Below are 22,611 nucleotides of genomic sequence, written 5' to 3'. Positions count from 1 at the left end.
AAGATGTACTTAAAAAAAAAAAAAAGAAAAAAAAGGGTGGATGTGCTAAAAAATTCCAAAGTGCAATTGTGCATACAATATAACTATATCAATTTTCTCAATAATAATAATATGGTTTGATAATGTGAGCTCAATATATGCAATAACAGAAATAAAAAGATATCACAAATAAAGTTGTGCCAAAACACCATACTCAACTTTCAAAATAATAAAAATAAACCTAGAAGAGTATATTTCCTCAAAGATGGGCTTTTTTTTTTTTTTTTTGAAGTAGTGGTTTTACATCTAGTATCTAAATTGTGTAGTGGATGCAGAAGCCTTCATTTTTAACTAGCGCAAGGAAATTATTTGGTTTCTTTTTATTATTAAAGTAACAAGATCTGTAATCCAAAGGCCCCTTTCACATGGTTGGTGAAGGGGGCTGGGGGTTCAATTCGTATCAGCAGGGCATCAGATAACAGATCCATGCCCACTCTGCTTCTAAAGAGCCAATAAGGACAGAGCCTGCTCTGCACTATGGGTGGCCGGGACTAATCAGACTCCGCTGTGCATCTACACCCAACTACCCTCCGAACCATTTGACTGAAAAGAAGAGGACAGATCCCTTGGTGATCGAAGCAGAGCAGGCAGATGACAGATCCATGTCCACTCTGCTTCTACAGAGCCAACAAGGACAAACCTTGCTCTGCTCTATGGGCGGCTGGGAATAATCAGACTCCGCTGTGCATCTACACCCAACTACCCTCCGAACCATTTTGACTGAAAAGAAGAGGACAGATCCCTTTCAGTTTCTTTTTGGCTGACCGGATTGGACCCAGAGGTAGGTAAGTGTGACTGGACCCAAGTACCTTTACACCTGCCTGTCCATAGGAAAGCATGGACCTGAAAAATTGACAGGCGGACCTGATCGGATAACCCGTGTGAAAGGGGCCTTAGACATACAAAGAAGAAATTGCGGTCAACAGGTATCAAGTCACCTCTAGTTCCTTGAGGTAGCCAACGGTGGTCTCTTGTCTCATTAAAATCACCAAATCGTGGGGATGCTTCAAGTTCATTGGCGAATCAACCTGAAAAACAAGGACTTATTAAAGGTGATAACAATTACAATAAGAGAACCAAGGAAAATATGGACCGAGTCAACACTCTGCTTTATAGGGAACTTCAGTCTTTTTTTTTTTTTTTTTTTTAAAAAAGTAAAAAATGACCCTGTAAAAAAAACAAAACAAAATACAAGGGTACTGCACAAGGGGTGGGGGGTGTTAATTGGAGGAAATGCTATGCAAAGTTTTTTAACTTTAATACAGGAAATGCCTTATAGTGAAAAAAAATTTTGCCTTTATAAAATGTGTTGCTCTGCTGCATAAATACAATTCCCATATATACTGTTTCTCTTTGTCTTAATGAGGTTAATAATGAACTTGACCCAAAAGCCCCTGATGAAGTCATGGGATCGGTAACTATACGCTTGGGGCGGAGCCAGGGGGCAAGGACTGGAGGTGCGGCGGTATTGAAGTGTCAAGTCCCGAGCTACTGTGTTTTCCATAATGCACGTGTTATATGCTATGCAAGTGCATTCTGCCTGCAATCCCAAAACGCTGAGCAAAAATGACAAATCGTACCACGCTTGGGGCAGAGCCAGGTGACAAGGACTGGAGGTGTTGCGATACTGAAGCGTCACGTCCCAAGCTAGTGTGTTTTACATGTTATTGTGCGATCCCAAAACGCGGTGGAAAAATGACAAATCGCACCACGCGTGTTCAGGCGCCATTCATTTTCAATGTCAACTAAAAACGCGGTGCAGTTCGGCCATGATGAATTGCACTGCAATCACGGCAAACTGGACCACGTGACGCGTGTCACCCCAAAAAGGAGCGTGAGCACCTTTTAGACGACAAACTTCACATGATGTGGTTTGCAGCGATTTATTGTACAACTGCGGCAGAACCGCACCGCGTTTTAGGTGCCATTGAAAATGAATGGCACCTGAACTCATGTGGTGCGATTTGTCATTCTTGTAGAGTTCTGGGATCGCCGGCAGTCTTGTTGAGATTCTGCCCTTGATACAAAATGCCCAGATGTGAATGGGGCCAGAAAATGAAAAAGCCTCTGTCCTGCCAGCATGCTAGAGAGAAATACCACCTGTGTGGAAGGCCTCTCCACCTCATCCAATCAGAGGGAGCTTTGTACTATTCACAGGTTGCAAAAGTATTCTGTACAAATACCAACTTTCTGAATGTATCTTCATAGGGCTCGGCAAGCTCCCCCCACTACTTGTGACAGTGGGCAAGCCTTAGCACAAGTTGCCTTGGCACACAGCAATGCATTGTGGGAGGCCTGGGGACTGTACATGGCTCCTCTTAATCCATAAATCTGAGTTATTGCAAGCGGCTCCAGTGATAAGGGGTACGAGTTGGATTCGTTTTGTGCCCCCTGTACACCGTCAGGGCCATTCGTACATCACACGGGTTCATCTTATGACATCACAACATGGCCAGATACCGGAAACCAAATGACACAGATTTACTCCAGATGCAAATGGAGAAACAGAAAAAGGGCGCACCGACCTAGTGCATTATCGTTTAACATATTTATTGAAAAAACAAAGTAAGTATCATACTCACAATAGACATAAAAACACAGGCATGTCAAACTGAACAAGATGTAGGATCCAAACAACATCCAGGTTGGCTCTGAGGAAGAGGTTGTGTCCTCGAAACGCGTTAGAAAGTTGGTCATCCAGGGTTCCATCGTATAGACCGGGTGTCGGCAACCCGCGGCTCCAGAGCTGCATGCGGCTCTTTCTCACCTTTGCTGCGGCTCCGGAGCACACTGCCCACCAGGTGACAGGCAATAGGGTTGCCGTAGCTCAGTGGACAGCAAGCCGCGGCTCTTTACACATTTTAATGCGGCTCTTCTGTGTGCCGGGCGCCCGCTCCCCTCCCTCCTCTCGGGCGGCCGCCCCAAAAGTCAGGACTCTGCAGCTAGCCCAGCAATGGGCAAACTACGGCCCGGCGGACCTTTTAATCCGCCCGCGGAGCGTGGCAAACATTGGCTGTCAGGATGTAGGCGGGGCAGCGTGACGAACTCCTCTCCTCTCACAGTCCGCCCTGAAGACCGGAACGGCGAGGGAACACGGCGAGAGGAACACGCGGAGCAAAGGTAAGTGAATTGACACAATAGGGGGGATGAATTACTATGGGGGGGGATGAATTACTATGGGGGGGGATGAATTACTATGGGGGGGGATGAATTACTATGGGGGGGGATGAATTACTATGGGGGGGGATGTATTTTCAGTTTTAAAAATGTGGCTCTCAAAATAAAATTTCAATCGTGGTTTTGGCGAGATTTGGCTCAGTTGAAAAAAAAAGGTTGCCCACCACTGGCCTAAGGCTATGATTGTGATTATGACGATACACTGTGGCCCTGATTAATCCTTTGCTTACTGGGCCCTTAAACCCCCTTCATGAGCAGAGCGCTTTTTGCAATATATGCAGTGTCGGATTTGTTTTAAATGTTGCAATGGTTTTGCGGCTCCCAGTCTTTTTTTCCCTTCGGAAACGGGTCCAAGTGGCTCTTTATGTCTTAAAGGTTGCAGACCCCTGGTATAGACTAAGATGTTGTTTGGATCATACATCTTGTTCAGTTTGACATGCCTGTGTTTTTATGTCTATTGTAAGTATGATACTTTGTTTCTTCAATAAATATTTTAAACGATAATGCACTAGGTCGGTGCGTCCTTTTTCTGTTTCTCCATTTGCATCCGGTGTATTTGGACCACCCCGGTCTGCTGAGGACAGCAAGCAGTGCATATTCCAGAAAATTCCAGAACATTACTATTGGGTCTACGGAGTCCCGTCCTAGCGCAGGAGAAAAGTGTTTGTTGTGACAGATTTACAAACATTTGTGAACTAATCATGGAGAAATCTGACCTTCAGCCCCGGCTCAAGAAAGTATTTACAAAAAATAATAATAATCTGAGGGCCAGCACACTCCAGAACGCGATGCAGGAAACCCGCGTGCCGCGCACATTTCCAATTTCCTGCACCGCATTTAAATCGCACTGCAATTACAATATACAGCCGATATCAACTCAACTTCACCTGAGCACCACAAACCAGAAACTTTAATTCATTTTTAAGATTCAACCCCCCCAAATCCATCCAGGTCTCCATGCTTTATTTTGTTGAGAAATCACTTTGCAAACCACTCCCCTAGCTTTTTTAACTGTGACCAAGTAAGGGCAGATGATTCATGTGGCATTTACTTCTTGGAATCCATCTGCACTCAGCTCAGGCATGTGGATAGGATGGTATGCTTAGCTGAGTAAACCCCTCCTCCCCTGCTTTTTGCTGTGATGCTGTGGTCGGTTGTGGCCCCTCCCCTTTGACTGGTCCAGCGCCCAGCATACCTAATCTAAGACATTACATTGAACATTGCCGCCCCTCCCTAGCATTTCTGGCTTCGGCCATCTTGAATAAGGGCAGATTATTCAGGTAGCATTGACTTCCTGTAAACCATGTGCCCTTAGCTCTGACATACAGACAGGAGGGTGTGCTTAGCTAAGAAAACTCCTCCCCTCCTGAAGACTCCTAGGCTGTATGACATCATTTGCCTAGGCCTGGAAACCAGGAAGTAAATAAAGTGTAAAAAAAAAAAAAAAAAAAAAAAATGTAAATCAAGACCTCCAACACCAGCCTGCAAATCTGTACTGCCTGCATTATAGTGTACAGACGTGAACACCAGACAGGACTGCAAGACTCACCAGATCCGTGTCATGTCTTCTCCCCCCCCCCCCCAGCACAGATCACAGTACAATCTGAAGGACACCCATTCTATGGAGTTAACCAACATCCACATCAAGGATCTGCCTGGATGTGTGCGGGGGTGGGGGGATTCTATGGGGGTCCAAACTACAAACTGTACAGGTAATCTGTGGGAGGAGCAAAAAACTGCCTGAGGTGTGAGAGCTGTGATTGGATAAACCTGAAATGAGAGAAATGGGGGGGGCATTACTGACCTTCTCCTAGGTGCCGCCCTTCCTTTACCCTGAGCAGTCCCCTCCCCCCCCCAGGGTCCCCCTCTTTCCCTCTCAGGTGCCCCCCCCCTCAAAGGACACCAATTTCTCCCAGGTGACCCCCCTTTTCCCCAAGGTGTCCCCCTTCCCCCCCCCTCAGGTGACCACATCTTCTCAGGTGTCCCCCTCCCCTCAGGGGACCAAGGTGGCTTTTCCTGTGTCCACCCTTGTCCCTCTCAGATGCCCCCCCCCATCCTTTTCCCCCTCAGTTTCTCTCAGGTGACCCCCTTTTCCCTCTACAGTGCCCCCCCTCCTCCTGTAAAAGGGACCCCATTTTCTCTCAGGTGTCCCCACCCACCTTCTCCCCTTCAGGTGCCCCCCCATACTAAAACAGGAGACCCCCCCCCCATTACACCTCAGGGGACCCCATTTTTTTCTCAGATGACCCCCTTTTCCCTGTCAGATGCCCCCTTCTCCCTCGAGACCCCCCCTCAGGGGACCCCAGTTTCTGTCAGGTGACCCTCTTTTCCCTCTCCGGTGCCCCCTCCTGTCAAGTGGACCCCATTTTCCCTCAGGCGGTCCCCCCCCCCTTCCTTTTCAGGTGACCACCCCCCTTTTTCCCCTCAGGGGACCCCATTTTCTCTCAGGTGACACCTTTTTCCTTCTCAGGTGTCCCCCCCCCCTTCTCTCAGGGGACCCTTCTCTGCCCCCCCCCATGTCCCCTCTTTTCCCTCAGGTGTTGTCACTCCTCCTCTCTAGGGACCCCAATTTCTCAGGTGACCCCTTTTCCATAAGGCATTCCTGTTTTCCCTCTCAGGTGTCCCCCCTCCTGTCAAGGGGACCCCATTTTCCCACAGGTGTCCCCCCTTTCCATCTCAGGGGACCCCATTTTCTCTCAGGGGGCTTTCTCCTCTGCCTCCTATCAGGTGTCCCCCCCTTTCCTTTTCCCCCTCAGCAGACCCCAATTTTTCTCAGGTGTCCCCCTCTCCTCTCAGGGACATCAGTTTCTCTCAGGTGACTCCCTTTTCCCCTCTCAGGTGTCCCCTTCCTCTCAAGAGGACCCCGTTTTCGCTCAGGTTTCCGATTCTGCCTTTTCCCCCCTCAGGTATCCCCCCCCCTTTCCCTTCTCAGGTATCTCCCCCCCCCTTTTCCCCATCAGGGGACCCCATTTTCCCTCAGGTCCCTCCTCCTCTCAGGAGACCCCAGTTTCTGTCAGGTGACCACCTTTTCCCTCTCAGGTGCCCTCATTTTCTGAGGTGCCCCCTTCAGGGGACCCCAGTTTCTCTCAGATGACCCCCTTTTCCCTCTCAGGTGCCCCCCCACCTCCTGTCAAAGGGACCCCATTTTCTCTCAGGTGTCCCTATCCACCTTATCCCCCCTCAGGTGACCATATTCTCTGAGGTGCCCCCCTTCTTCCTCCCCCCCCCCTTAGGGGACCTCAGTTTCTCTCAGGTGACCCTCTTTTCTCTTTTAGGTGCTCCCCCCTCCTTTCAAGTGGACCCCATTTTCCCTCAGGAGTCCCCACCCACCTTTTCCGTTTCAGGTGTCACCCCCGCTTCTCTCAGGTGTCCACCCCTTTTCCCCCTCAGAGGACCCCATTATCTCTCAGGGACCCTAGTCTCCCCCCTATGTCCCCCTTTTCCCTCTCAGGTGACCCTCCTGTCAGATGTCCCCCCCACCTCCGTGCTAGGTTGGGAGGTCCCCCCTTGCTCTCCCAGGAGACCTCCCCCCTCATCTCCTCCTGTCAGGTGACAAACCCCCTCCCCTCAGGTGTCTGCTCACCTGCTGTTGGATCTTGCCGTCCTCTGTCACCACCCAGTGTGTAGTGGCCCCGGAGGGACAGACCTGGCACAGCAGGCAGAGCACCCCGAGCAGGCAGACCCCCATCCGGGAGGTGCCGGTCAGGGCTCCGGTCTCAGGGGGGACTGTACGGCCCGCTCCTGCTCTCCGCCATGTTTCCCGCTACGTCACACGCTCTGACGCAAACCGGAAGAGGAAGCGACAGCGCCATCTTGGCAGAGGCAGTGTTCCTTACCTACCAACAGAGGGCGGGGCCGTGATGCCGATCTCCGTTCATTGGATATACAATAATGGTGACAGTTCCAACGGAAGGGGCGGGGCTGCGATATCCATTCATTGTCTATTTATCCACTTGCAGCTCCAACCTGTTTGGCACTTTTTGTTTACACGTAAACATCGGCGTATTTTGCTGGAAGATGTCTTCCAGCCCCCAAACATTATTTAGTTTTTTAAAGCAGAGGCCCTAGAGAATGAAATAGCGGGAGCTGCAATCTGTATGTCACACGGTATCTGCGCAGCAGTTTTTAAAACACAATTTTTATGGAACAAATACGCTTTTTGCATCTTAATGCACAAAACATCCAATAAGTGTAAATTAATTGGTTTACGTGAAAGTTGTAGCGTTTTTACTAGTAATGGTGGCGAGCAGCGACTTATAGCGGGACTGCCGCGGGCATTCTGACACTGGGGAGAAATAACATGGTGTCAATGACATCCCCCAGTGACACTAATATAGTGAGCGGTGCTAATAAAAAGCACTGACACTGTACTAATGGTACTGGGCAGGAAGGGGTTAACATGTTGGGGGCAATCAAAGGGTTAACTGTGTGCGGTTTGTGTGTTTCACTGTAAGCAAACTGCTTTGTATGGCTCTGCTAAAAATCCCAATACGTGTAAATTCATTGGTTTATGTGAAAGTTCTAGAGTTTACAAATGGTGGTATAGATACTGGAATCTTTTTTAAAAAAATTTTAATACTAGTAATGGTGGCGATCAGCGACTTATAGCGGGACTGCAGCAGGCATTTTCACACTGGGGGGAACTGACTGTCACTGACATTCCCAGTACAGTGATCAGTGCTAATAAAAAGCAATGACACTGTACTAATGGCACTGGGCAGGAAGGGGTTAACATATAGGGCGATCAAAGGGTTAACTGTGTGCTGTTTTACTATGGGGGGCTGTGTGTGTTTCACTATAAGCACACTGCTTTGTATGGCTCTGCTAAGCAGAGCGCTACATCATTTTTTTATTTAATTTGCTCTATAGATCTATGGGTATATGATTGGATGTTGCAGAATAAAGTAAGCGCTCTTGGATATACAGCAGCTAGGACACTAGGCAACCACAGTACCTATGTAATAACAGTAAATATAGTAAAGTGCAGCGCTTAATAAAAGTGAAAAACTCCTATGGAGATATCAGGACTGTATGATATATGGGGTCAGCATCATATGAAGAGATCAGGACTGTATGATATATGGGATCAGCATCATATGAAGACATCAGGACTGTGTGATATATGGGATCAGCATCATATGAAGAGATCAGGACTGTGTGATATATGGGGTCAGCATCATATGAAGAGATCAGGACTGTGTGATATATGGGGTCAGCATCATATGAAGAGATCAGGACTGTGTGATATATGGGATCAGCATCATATGAAGAGATCAGGACTGTGTGATATATGGGGTCAGCATCATATGAAGAGATCAGGACTGTGTGATATATGGGATCAGCATCATATGGTGAGATCAGGACTGTATGATATATGGGACCAGCATCATATGAAGAGATCAGGACTGTATGATATATGGGGTCAGCATCATATGAAGAGATCAGGACTGTATGATATATGGGGTCAGCATCATATGAAGAGATCAGGACTGTATGATATATGGGGTCAGCATCATATGGTGAGATCAGGACTGTATGATATATGGGACCAGCATCATATGAACATATCAGGACTGTGTGATATATGGGACCAGCATCATATGAAGAGATCAGGACTGTATGATATATGGGGTCAGCATCATATGAAGAGATCAGGACTGTATGATATATGGGGTCAGCATCATATGAAGAGATCAGGACTGTATGATATATGGGGTCAGCATCATATGAAGAGATCAGGACTGTATGATATATGGGGTCAGCATCATATGAAGAGATCAGGACTGTATGATATATGGGGTCAGCATCATATGAAGAGATCAGGACTGTATGATATATGGGATCAGCATCATATGAAGACATCAGGACTGTATAATATATGGGATCAGCATCATATGAAGACATCAGGACTGTATGATATATGGGGTCAGCATCATATGGAGACATCAGGACTGTATAATATATGGGATCAGCATCATATGAACATATCAGGACTGTATGATATATGGGATCAGCATCATATGAAGAGATCAGGACTGTATAATATATGGGGTCAGCATCATATGAAGACATCAGGACTATATAATATACAGAAGCAGTGCTCAACCCATGTCCCATGGACCACATGTGGCCCTTGGAGCCCTCTGATGTGGCCCTCAACCTCAAACTGAATGCAGACATTTTGGTGCGATTTTAGAAAGTACACTACACCTGCAAGATATAATAGAAGTCTATGGCAAAGTATAGCTAACCTGCAGGAAAGCCGCATTGCATCGGTGTGAAAGTAGCCTTATAAGGGGCTCAGGACACTAAGGACTCATTTACATTTGTTGTTTGGAGGGCAGCAAAACCCCATAGTTGAGACGTAAATTTACCCCCCCCCCCAGTCACTGGTGTAGTGTCAGGGATCGTGACCACACCCCATTCTTCAGGGGGCCCATACAGCCTCCTTGCCACCTTCTGTTTTACATTTGGACAGCAGGAGCAGTGGGGCGGCATATTCAGGGGTAAAATGTTCATTATGATATTCAGAATAAAAAAGTTAATACTCTGAGCCACTTCATTTCATTGTGACAACCGGTTATCAAATCACTTAAATCACTCCAGTCTCCTGGGTAAAAATGAAAGGTCAGCAGCAACAAAAACAGTAGCTGCTGACTTTTAATAAACAGCCACTCGCCTGTCCCACAAAGCTCCACTTTAAGTGGTCCTTACTCTTCAAAAGGTCAAGCACCCCTGATTTACAGGATCACCAGGCTCAGGAGAAAGTCAAGTCTGGTGAAGGAGAGGAGTGGAAGAGATCTGTCCATCATAGAGGGTGAACCCCGGGACTTTAGGAAGAGTTGATATGCTTCATCGCTCTGATTTCTGACCTCATCCTGCACATCAGGGCCCCTTCACACCGCTCCATCATTAACATGTGTTATGTTAACCCCCCTGGAGGTATTCCCGAGTGTAGCTCGGGGTAAAGTTTCAGCACCACAAGCGGTAACCCCGAGCTACACTCGGGAATACACTGCAGCGCTGCTCCGGGATCTCTTCTGCACTTACCGGGAAATTTAAAAATGTCAAAAAGTGACATTCACTAAATACACTAAAATCACATAGTATAACATTCCTGTATCAAACCATTTCACATACATTTTGTCCCGAGTGCTTTGTCCGGCGCCCTGCCTGCATTTTTACTGTTCTTTCTGCCTGGAAACTGAGAAACGTCCATGGCGTCCAAAAAGCGTCCCTTTAGGTCAAAAGCGGTTTTAGACCGGCTAGAGAACAGCGATAGTAAATCAGAACCACTTGCAGAATTGAGTGATAATGATTCGTGGGGGAAATTCCTCATCAGACACTGAAAACGATTTTGCGACTGCTCAGCGATGTGCGAACTTGGCGCTATATTTCACATTTCAGTGTTTTTGGTTTGATTATATTATTGAATTAAATTTATTATTATTATATTATTCTTTTTTATGAGTATTTATTAAATTATAATTTATGATTTTTTTGTTTCAAATTTTAACATACCTGGGATCAGGGGTGGACTGACAACTCATGGGGCCCCCGGGCAATAGGGGATCATGGGGCCCCTGTGTCCTTGCCCAAACTCCAAAAAGCCTGTGAAAAAGGTACCAGGGGCATCTCATGGGGCCCCCTACTGACCCCGGGCCCTCGGGCAGTGCCCAAGTTTCCAAATGGTCAGTCCGCCCCTGCCTGGGATGTTTACTAGACTCTTGTTTGGACAGCTTTCAGTGAGTTAGTCCTAAAAATTACAGCCTAAAATAAAAAAAATACATATTTCCATTCAAACAAAAGTACCGCGTTGAGCACAGAAATACTGACATAATCAGACTGCTAGGGAGGTTACGGCGGCTCATATATGTAATGTTATTCCCTGTTAATTAGAAATATAAAAAATATATATATATATATATACACAAGTTGGCAAAATGTCTAGCTTCCTCTGTTTGCATTTAGAAGAGCTGAGTCACAGGTTCAACCAATCAGAGCTTTGCTAGTAATTTTAAACCTGCCCATGAGAATGACAGTTGGAGGTATCCCTAGCCCTGCCACTAGTCAGAGGCTTCTTAGAAATTTTTAAAAATTTAAACCTGCCTGGGACAAAATGACAGTTGGAAGTATCCCTGGTCCTGCCACCAGTCAGAGGCTTTTTAGAAATGTAAAAAAATTTAAACCAGCCCAGGGAACATGACTTTTGGCCGTGATGTCAGAGGCTTCTTAGGAATTTTTAAAAATTGAAACCTGTCTGGGACAAAATGACAGTTGGAAGTATCCCTGGTCCTGCCACCAATCAGAGGCTTTTTAGAAATGTAAAAAAATTGAAATCTGCCCAGGGAACATGACCTTTGGCCGTGATGTCACAGTGTAGGTGTGTCTGCAGTCAGCCTGTCATTCTTTAGCTAGTAAAGCAAAGAAGAGGTTGTGTGTTACTTGTTCTCCCAAAGAATTATTCTTTGGTGAATGACAAGCATAATACAGAGAAAGCAACCCTTTCCTCCATTTACCACCAGAGAGGAACCAGCAAAGAACAGAAAAGATATGGAAATTAAGCCCCACCCCAGCAGATCTTCTGCTCAGCCTGCTCATCAGAATCCCACCCCTGAGGGCAAACGTAGGCCATTTTTTGGCAAGGCTAGGGCTTTTTTACGTCGTCTGTTCCACCGTGGAAGAAAGAAGAAAGCAGTTCGGGATCCAGAAGGTAAGATTTATGATCCTTTCAACATACAACAGGCTGAACAAGATCCATTTTATTTATGGGTGTTACATTGTATCTTCTTATCGGTACACAACGGTTCATATACCCCACTCCTGATTATAGCGCCCTATTCTGATTGGTGAACAGTGGTCTATATTCTACCCCATCACTGTGTATCCAAAAAGGATATAACATTTTTTATGTGCAGTGTTGTATGACGGAGTAATTGTCAGTCAGACTATCGCAGCACTGATAAATGGGAATGAAGGGGGATTACCGGCTCATGCTCAAGTGGTTGCAGTGCATCTATAGGCAAAATGTATTTTTTTGGGTTTAGAAAGGGTGGTGAAGGGTTAGAGACCATGTCATATCTTTATCGTCAGCTGTGTCTCCACTGGGGGGAGGGGGGGTCTCACCCCAATATCACTTCATATCACCCCTTCCCCCACGATATTGGCTGATACTTCACTGACCCCCCCCCTTGCCCCCTTCACATTGCCAGCCACCCCCCTGTAGTGTCCTCTGCCTCTCTAACCCCCCCATAACAGTTTCCCCTGCCCCTCCACATCACCCCCCCCCCCACACACACACACTGTAGTGTCCGCTGCCCCTCTACCCCCTTCCCCACAGCAGTGTTCTCTGCCCTCCATGGCAGTTTCCTCTGCCCCTCCAAATCACCCCCCCCCCACATGGTAGTGTCCACTGCCTCTCTGCCCCCTCCCACATAGCAATGTCCTCTGCCCCTTCACATCACCCCCTTCCTCCCACTTTAGTGTCTTCTGCCCCCCACAGAAGTGCCCTGTGCCCCCCATGGCAGAGTCATTTGTCTCACCCGCCCCCCATAGCAGTGAGTGTCCTCTGCCCCTTCACATCACCCCACTCACTGAAGTGCCCTGTGCTCCCCCAAGCAGTGTCCTCTGCCCCTTCACATCACCCCACTCACTGAAGTGCCCTTTCCCCCCCCAGCAGTGTCCTCTGCCCCTTCACATCACCTTCTTCACTGAAGTACCCTGTGCCCCCCCCAGCAGTGTCCTCTGCCCCGTAACATCACCCCTCTCACTGAAGTACCCTGTGCCCCCCCCCAAGCAGTGTCCTCTGCCCCTTCACATCACCCCCCCTCACTGAAGTGCCCTGTGCCCCCCCCACAGCAGTGTCCTCTGTCCCCTCACATCACCCCCCGCACTGAAGTGCCCCATGCCCCCCCCAAGCAGTGTCCTCTGTCCCCCCTGCAGTGTCCTTTTTGCTCTTCACACCATCCCCCGGACACAGACAGGAGAGTGCAGGTAGCATTGCCCTACCTGTTGTAAGGTGTACAGCAGAGCGGAGAGGAGGAGGGGAGGCAGCAGTACTGGATGGAGGGCGGGAGTGGGGGCTGCCGGTGTTAACTTTTCATATCGGCAAGCTGGTGATTGGTTGCTAGGACCGCCCGGCTTCCTAACAACCAATCACATTCTGGTTACCTGCAGCAGCTCCCTGATCCCATCCTCCGTCCACTATTGTTAACATAACAACAACATAGCCCCAGTATTAGGGGGCCACCTCGTCCCTTTAAACCCGAATACATTATTTACACGGGTTCTGAGGATCATTTCATGCAGATAAGGCACTCAGTGAGCTTCATTACCATTGTAAATAATGTGTGTTCGGGTGTAAAGGGATGAGGTGGCCACCCTGGCCAGTATACAACATACAGAATTCTACAGACACCAGTCCATTACTAGAACATGGCCTCTAGGCAGCCATGGACAGTCCATAATAGCAATGCACAGCCTATAGCAACCATTCAGAGTCCATAGCAAGAGGGTACAACGTATGCAAATACAGAGATACCAGCCCATTACTAGAAAACTTATCTCTAGGTGTCCATGGATAGCCCATAGCAACCATACAGAGCCCATAGCAACCGGGCAGATTCCATAGCAACAACAGAAAAACACAAGTCTTCTCCACAGTATATACACCCCACTGAATGTATAATACAGGTATATATATATATATTATAGTGTACAGCATATGTATCACATAGCCCCAGTGTACAGTATATACTATATGTATATATTATAAACATATCTACAACATAGGCCCAACGTTCAACATATATAATTACACAGACAGCAATCCATTACTATATAATCACCTCTAGACAGCCATGGACAGTCCATAATAGCAATGCACAGCTCATAGCAACCATTCAGAGTCCATAGCAAGAGGGTACAACGAATGCAAATACAGAGATACCAGCCCATTACTAGAAAACCCAACCCTAGGTGTCCATGGATAGCCCATAGCAACCATACAGAGCCCATAGCAACCGGGCAGATTCCATAGCAACAACAGAAAACACAAGCCTTCTCCACAGTATATACACCCCATTGAATGTATAATACAGGTATATATATATATAATAGTGTACAGCATATGTATCACATAGCCCCAGTGTACAGTATATACTGTAAATATAAGTATATGTATATATTGTAAACAGGGGTGGACTGACAACTCATGGGGCCCCCGGGCAATTGGGGATCATGGGGCCCGTGTCCTTGCCCAAACTCAAAAAAGCCTATGAAAAAGGTACCAGGGGCATCTCATGGGGCCCCTACTGACCCCGGGCCCTCGGGCAGTGCCCGAATTTCCATATGGTCAGTCCACCCCTGATTGTAAACATATCAACAACAAAGGCCCAGTATACAAAAGAAATAGTTATACAGACACAGTCCATTACTGTTGTTCAGCTTGATATGCTGTTGATATAAAACGTTATTACGAGTGTTTTTGAGCTTAAAAAAAAAACCGCTAGTGTGCATGGAGCCTACATTCTGTTCAGTCAGTCTTGTAATTTATTTGATTAGCTTTGTTCTAGTAGATAGTTTAGAAAAGCAAATACATGAATAGAAGGTAATCTTTTTTTTTTTTTTTCCTCCAGAAGTCCATGCGACCTCTAATGAGACTACCGACCAGGACTTTGTGCTCGCCTCAGAGACAGAGACCTCAAGCATCTCAAACAGTACCTATGTGGACACTGTGCCCACCTCAACGGATGGGCTTGAATCCACAATTGTAGAGACTGTGGCTGAGTCAAAAGATGGGATGGAAATCAGCATCCCTAATGACACTCAGTCAATTCCAGAAAGTGGTATTAACATCACCACTACTATGGACGAGTCTGTCTCAAAAGACACAATCCAGTCCACCAAGGCCACAGACATTGTGGACACTGTGCCCACCTCAACAGATGGGATCAAATCCACAATGGTAGAGCCTTCGGCTGAGTCAAAAGATTGGATGGAGACCAGCATCCCTACAGATACTGTGTCAATTCCAAAAAGTGGTATTGAGATCACCACTACTATGGACGAGTCTGTCTCAAAAGATACAATCCAGTCCACCAAGACCACAGACATTGTGGAGACTCTGCCCACCTCAACAGATGGGTTTGAATCTGCAATGGTAGAGACTGTGGTTGAGTCAAAAGATGGGATGGAGATCAGCATCCCTACAGGGACTGTGTCAATCTCAGAAAGGGCGATTGATGTCACCGCCGCTACTGACACTGAGTTCACCTCAGAAATCAAATCTGAGGTTATCAACGGCACAGGCAATGCTCCAGACCATGCTGTTCTTCCAAGAAGAGAGAGTGTTCCTTCAATGACCACCCGTGAAGAACCCGGAGAGGACAAGCCCCACCCCAGCGAAGAACCTGTCCAACCTGCCCAGCATAATGCCAACTCTGCGGGCAGAGTTCGGTCATTCTTTAACAGCCTCAAGGAGTTTTTCTGTATAAGAAAAGGTAAGTATTGTGAACAACATAACATACAAGTTGGTTGACAAGATTAATCATATGTAGAGATATTTCACATTGGTGGGAACTTGGTATTCATCTAGATAGACCAGAGATGATCTACAAATCACATGAACCCAAACTAAATTTTTGATGGAGGTTCCTTTCCCCCAGCCACCTTTCTAAGTTTTTGATACTTCTAACTGATTAACAGCAATTTATTTTTCACACCACCAATTATGGCTTTTAATGACTGTGGTGGCCAGTGACCTACAGTATACCACCTGTCTCAATGGTCACCATGAAGTATCTAATCTAACCCTGCATTGCCGGTGAGTGTTTGATTCCCCCAATATGACTCACCTACAGGAATGATTGAGTAGACTGTAGTCACTTTGCAACTTATACTTGTTCAGTTAACTTTATTCATACTTGGAATAATTCAATAAAAATGATTCAAACAAATGTAGATGGAGGTAAACTAATCTTTTTTTGTTTTTGTTTTTAGGCATCAACCCAGACCCAACTGTAAAAAGCTTCAAATATCATGAGCTTATCGGACAAGGACTGTTTGGCAAGGTAAGTGATTAGTTTTCCTGTTTCCCTGATTTATATCCATATAACAGACAGGGAGGAGTGACAAGTCAGTTTAAGGCTGCATCCACACAGTGCTTTAATACCTGTTATGGTTGTGCCATAACAGGCATCATGTTAAGGTGGCCTATTCATTGAAGAAGGCTTCCTAATGCTCCAAAATTTACCATAAAACGTGCATTGGTAGGGTGCATTGGGGTGCCAATAACGTAGAATTCCAGCTTAAAGCAGTAGTAAAGTTTATTTAATACAAAAAAGTTTCCCCCTGCAAGGTAATATCGTAATGTATTGGTATGCATTGCATTCTAGTACATTATGAAAGACTTACCTTAAAACGAAGCCCTCTAGTGGCATGCTGTCACCATTATAAGTATCCTCCTGCGCTCCACAGACTGCCTAAATATAGCTAGCCGCTAACATCTACACCCTATACCATGGGACAAAGAAGATAAAATATCAAATATGGGATGAAGCGCTCTGCTATAATAGTGCTATGTACAAAACCAAGATATTATACACATATATAAAATATAAAGACAAAAGTGACTAGTGCTTAACCCCTTCCCGCCGACGCCTCCCGGCCCTTTAAGAGATTCAGACGCCGGGAGGCGGGGCGGTTGGGGCGTGGTTTAGGAATCATGTGACCGCCGTGATGACGCGTCACGGCGGTCACATGATCGGGAAAGGTCCCGATCGAAAGAGCGGACTGGGACCTTTCCGTGAGTACCACACATGTGTGCTGGAGCGCGCAGGGCACGCGCTCTCAGCACATATGTATTTAGTTACATGGACGCAAATGTGCGGCCGCTCGGCGTCTAGGCCCAGACACTGGGAGGCCGCACATTTGTGTGCGGCCGGCGCAAAGGGGTTAATAATATATGTGTAAAAAAAAATATATATATAAAGATTATTGATTAAGAGCATGTGAGATTTCCATCTGATTTTTATACATAATAAAACTACATATTGCGCTTTGGAGATCTCTCTTTGTGCTCAATCTTCCATGGTCCATGAACATATGGCTGAGGCATCTTATATATTAAGATTTTGAGTCGCGGGGCAAGCTATATCCTGGTGTCGTTTTTGGAACATCATTTAAATAAGTCGTCTGTGACCTTTAGGGGTCGAATGTTGGAGGTGAGGAGGCACTCTGGATATTTAGGATTTATTCACTGGAGTGACACCTTGGTCTGAGCACTATTTGGATGAAGAAGCACTTATACTATTTCTTCACAGAAGAGTGATAGCATGATTTTTGCAGATGATTATACTATATGTATATTGATTGTTATTTAAACACTTGGCACTTTCTGAAATGATTCACTGTGATTTTTTTAATTATATTTATTAAGACACTATTTATGTAATTTAGCACTTGGTCACTTTTTATTCAGTTGTGTGTGCACATGTATAACCAGTTTTAGCCACTTGGGGGCAGACTGGTTTTATATTAATCTTTATATATATATATATATATATATATATATATATATATATATATATATATATATATATATATATTTTATTTATTTTTTTTTTTACACATATATTATTAAGCACTAGTCACTTTTGTCTTTATATTTTATATATGTGTATAATATCTTGGTTTTGTACATAGCACTATTATAGCAGAGCGCTTCATCCAATATTTGATATTTTATGCTGTCACCATTGATAGGGCTGCCATCTTCATCCGGTCTTTTTTCCAGGTTCCTGAGCGCCAGACGTCTGACTGGCTGAGCCGCGATGACGCCACTCCTGCTCATGCGCAAGGGAGCCCCGGGCACGGCACAGAGCTCTGAAGGAATGGCATGGGTATGCCATTCCTTCAGAGCACATGCGCCAGTGAGGTCGCTGGAATATCTTTTTATGTTTAGGAGATATTCATTTTAACTACAGGTAAGCTTTATTATAAGCTTACCTGTAGGTAAAAATAAACGTAGAGACTTTACTACCACTTTAAACCTAACTAGCCTTAAAAATGTCCCCTCCCCCTATTAACACCTACTGTATGCTGACTAACCTGTGTAAAAAAAAAAAAAAAAGATCTATGTTTAACTTGCAGTTATGTGATCGCCTGTGTCAGCCAGCTCCAGCTGCAGGGAAAAAGAGAGAGAGTGTGACAATGGCTAGGAATTCTGGGAACGGTGACATCGCCGCTTCCATGTCCCAGCATTTTCTGCACTCCCTCCTCTCCCCTGCAGCTGTCACTGGCTGCCAAAGGAAAGCCGGATCACATGACTAGACCAGAAGGGGTTTCACTCCCTCCATTTTCCATTGAAGTTACATTGCAGAGAATGCAGCAGGAAGCATAGACTTTCAGAAAACTTGGAGGGTGCAGATGGGAACTCCAGCGGGTACATTTTACCACTGGAGACCATGTGAGATGTAAAGAGCCATCGGGTGATTGGCCTTTTTTTACATCTTACCCAAAAAAAGAAATATCATAGGTGGGTTAGACGACCTTTAATTGACACTACTAATATCCTATTATTCTTCCTTCTTCAGGTATTTGTGACATCTCATCGTTCCACTCCCCAGCTGCTGGCAGTAAAAGTCACCAGAAAAGTTTCCATGGCTCTTGATTGTCTTTTGGCAGAGCGGCGAGCCATGGAAGCGACAGGAGATAGCAGGTTCTTCCCACAATTATACGCGACGTTTCAGATAGAGGTAAGCAACATTTTCTTTCACTTATTTTGGTGGAATTTTAGGGGAGTCCAAATCAATTAGAATATCACATTCTCCTACCCCGAATTTTGTTTTGCATTTTTGCCCTAAAAAATTATTTGAAACCCTCCAGAATATGATGTATTTTCTGAACACAAAGGCCCAGCGCAATAAAAAGATGTTATATGGCATTGTTTTTATGTTGCGCAATATTTATCAAATCTATATTTTTAGAGACAAAAATATTATTATTATTATATATGTATTATCTCGGATGCATTAGTTCATTGACGAATTTCATTGTCATTTTCGTTATGTTGAACCGATTAGTTGTCGGAATTCATTTTGTATCTTCGGTATTCTTTTCATAAGTTTGTTGATCCGGGAGGGTCCGTAAAATTTTGCATTTTTTTTTGGAAGATTGCTATATATTCGATTTATTATCGAATTGGACGGATTTGATATTTTCAGATACTAGCCCAACCCACCAAGAGAAATGGCATGAGCTGATTGGGCAATATTGACTGGGATCATAAGCATCCGAATTAGCGAATAGTAGGAAATTTGGACCCATTCGTTATCCGAATCTCGATTATGGAAAAAATTCGAAAATTTAATTTGTTTTCTCATTGGCCTGAACAACTATCGTATCACATGACATCATCCAAATGAAATGAATGCATTTGTTAATTTTGTTATAATTTTTTTTGCATTCGTTTGTCCAACAATTTATTCTAACGAAATGCACGTGTCTGGTTATAATTAACGCCCTCGCTCCCCCATGCACAGCAGAACCAAATTTATGTTGTGTCCTGATATTTATCAATCCTATCCAGGGGTGGACTGACCATTTGAAAACTCGTGCACTGCCCGAGGGCCCGGGGTCAGTAGGTGTCGCCATGCGGTGCCCCTGGTACCTTTTTCATAGGCTTTTTTGAATTTGGGCAAGGACACAGGGGCCCCATGATCCCCTATTGCCCGGGGGCCCCATGAGTTGTCAGTCCGCCCCTGATCCTATCCTTGCGTTTGTGTGCTTTACATTATTTTTTTTTTTATAATTTACATCTTTAATACTTTTTTTATATATCCAACTTTATTGCTATGATAAGCTCCTTTTGTGATAGCTTTGGGCAGGTGACAAGTACTCCCAATGAGACATCAGGGGTTTCCCAGGAGGTGCTGGAGAGCCCAGGAACCATTGAGGGGGATCTTTGGCGGGGGTGGGGGGTCACCTGTGAGCCGTGTAAAAGTGAATGGGCAGATCTACAGCCACCTATGTCACATTTATAAACCAGGCACATCCAAAGGGTTGAATAGTTATCAATTAGAATATCACATTCTCCTACCCCCAATAGCTCTCCAGTCACTTGTATTGGTACATGTAATCAACTGGACTGGTTCTGTAACCTTGAAGAGCTATTGATGGTCATCCAAGCAGAATCTTCGGTTCTTGCAGCTTGGAAAAAGGAGTACAAAGCCTTCAACTTCACAGAACAAGCCCAGTAAATGTAACTATTAGCAGCTATAAAATGACCAGAAAAAAATGAGACCCTTCACAGATATGTTACTAAATTCTCACTGGAAGTCTCCAAATGTGAGAAGACAAGGGTGAAGGGCTTGAATACGGACTTCCATAGTGATTAATGAATGCATTGTAATTTTTGTCTGTTTTATCTTTTTCTAGGAATTCCTTTTCTATGTCATGGAGTATGTGAGCGGTGGGACCCTGAATGCTTTCATAGGAGAGAGATATCCTCTGGACATCGACACCATAAGGTAAGTCATACAATTGGACTCAATAATAGTGGATAGGAAGGTAGAATGTATAACTGTGGATAGGTTCCTATTAAGCAATGGGCCTCTGTATTTAAGGGGATGATGGGATGTTAGAAATAGAGAATGCAGAGGGAACAGCGAAGGAGGATAGCTGAGATGCCAAACATTGCCTATATTGATAGAATTTGTAGCCTGACCAATAGAGTCTGCCAAAAGCCATGGAAGGGACTTACAGACCTGAGATAATAGTTCAATCTGTGCAAAAATATACTCTATTATCCATGGTTAGCTTTAAACTGACATTATATATGAATTAGGATTCGGGAAGATCTAAGGAATAAGAGTTTGGTATAATGAAGACATACATGGTTATGGTCCTAGCTGGACAACAGTCATGTCATTAGTACATGGAAACCTTTATAGTAGTAACTCTGTAATGAAAATATTTTGGGTTTTGTAGCCAAAAAAAAAAAAAGAAAAGAAAAGTAAAATACATATTAAAAATTGCAATACCCCTATGGCAATGTTTTGTTAAAATAAGTTTGCAAGATACAACATAGCTTCAAAATTATACCTATTTCCCATAGCATTAGAATCAGGTGATATTAATTGGGGTCCTAACACAAATGTATCACTAATAAATCTTTTCTTCTTTTTCCATCAGATTTCTTGCTGCGGAGATGCTGAGTGCCATACGATTTCTTCATTCCGTAGGGATTGCGCATTGGTAAGTAATCCATCTATTATATTTTATTGTTTTAGCTCATTGGTCTCCTCCCACTGACACAAATGATGGGGCCCTATTCCTCCCACTGACACGAATGATGGGGCCCTAATCCTCCCACTGATGGGGCACCATTCCTCCCACTGACACGAATGATGGGGTCCTAATCCTCCTACTGATGGGGCACCATTCCTCCCACTGACATGAATGATGGGGTCCTAATCCTCCCACTGATGGGGCACTATTCCTCCCGCTGATACCAGTAAGGGGGAACTATTCCTTCCACTGACACCAATGATGGGACACTATTCCTCCTACTGATACCAATAATGGGGAACTATCCTCCCACTGATACCAATAATGGGGAACTATCCTCCCACTGATACCAATGATGGGGCACTATTCCTCCCACTGATATCAATAAGGGGAAACTATTCCTCCCACTGACACCAATGATGGGGCACTATTCCTTCCACTGACACCAATGATGGGGCACTATTCCTCACACTGATACCAATAAGGGGGGAACTATTTCTCCCACTGACACCAATAAGGGGGAACTATTCCTTCCACTGACACCAATGATGGGACACTATTCCTCCCACTGATACCAATAAGGAGGAACTATCCTCCCACTGATACCAATGATGGGGCACTATTCTTTCCACTGATATCAATAAGGAGAAACTATTCTACCCACTGACACCAATGATGGGGCACTATTCCTCCCACTGATACCAATGATGGGGCACTATTCCTCCCACTGACACCAATGATGGGGCACTACTCCTCACACTGATACCAATAGGGGGGAACTTTTCCTCCCACTGACACCAATGATGGGACACTATTCCTCCCACTGATACCAGTAAGGGGGAACTTTTCCCTCTCACTGACACCACTGATGGTGCCCTATTCCTCCCACTGACACAAACTGGAGTACTATTCCTCCCACTGACACCAATGATGGGGCACTATTCCTCCCACTGATACCAATGATGCGGCGCTACTCCTCCCACTGATACCAATGATGGGGCACTATTCCTCCCACTGATACCAATGATGGGGCACTATTCCTCCCACTGATACCAATGATGGGGCACTATTCCTCCCACTGACACCAATGATGGGGCGCCTACTCCT

General features: G+C 45.2%; 1 protein-coding gene across 1 annotated transcript in view; it reads right to left on the bottom strand.

Annotated features, from left to right (window-relative positions):
• The window catches only part of LOC149434246 (uncharacterized), a 40,483-nt gene extending 33,551 nt beyond the window's left edge, over positions 1 to 6,932 (bottom strand). The window contains exons 1-2 of the mRNA XM_089663875.1: positions 6,800 to 6,932; positions 978 to 1,067 (exon numbers count right to left, since the gene is read on the bottom strand). Of these exons, the coding sequence (XP_089520001.1) occupies positions 978 to 1,067; positions 6,800 to 6,904 (195 nt within the window). The 5' untranslated portion in view covers positions 6,905 to 6,932. The remainder of the gene's footprint in view (positions 1 to 977; positions 1,068 to 6,799) is intronic.
• Between the last annotated feature and the right edge of the window lie 15,679 nt (positions 6,933 to 22,611).

The sequence above is a fragment of the Staurois parvus genome, unplaced genomic scaffold (assembly GCF_062004578.1).
Source record: "Staurois parvus isolate SC_StPar_1 unplaced genomic scaffold, SC_StPar_1.0 ptg001795l, whole genome shotgun sequence".
Lineage (NCBI taxonomy): Eukaryota > Metazoa > Chordata > Amphibia > Anura > Ranidae > Staurois > Staurois parvus.
This window is presented reverse-complemented; position numbering and strand designations above follow the sequence as displayed.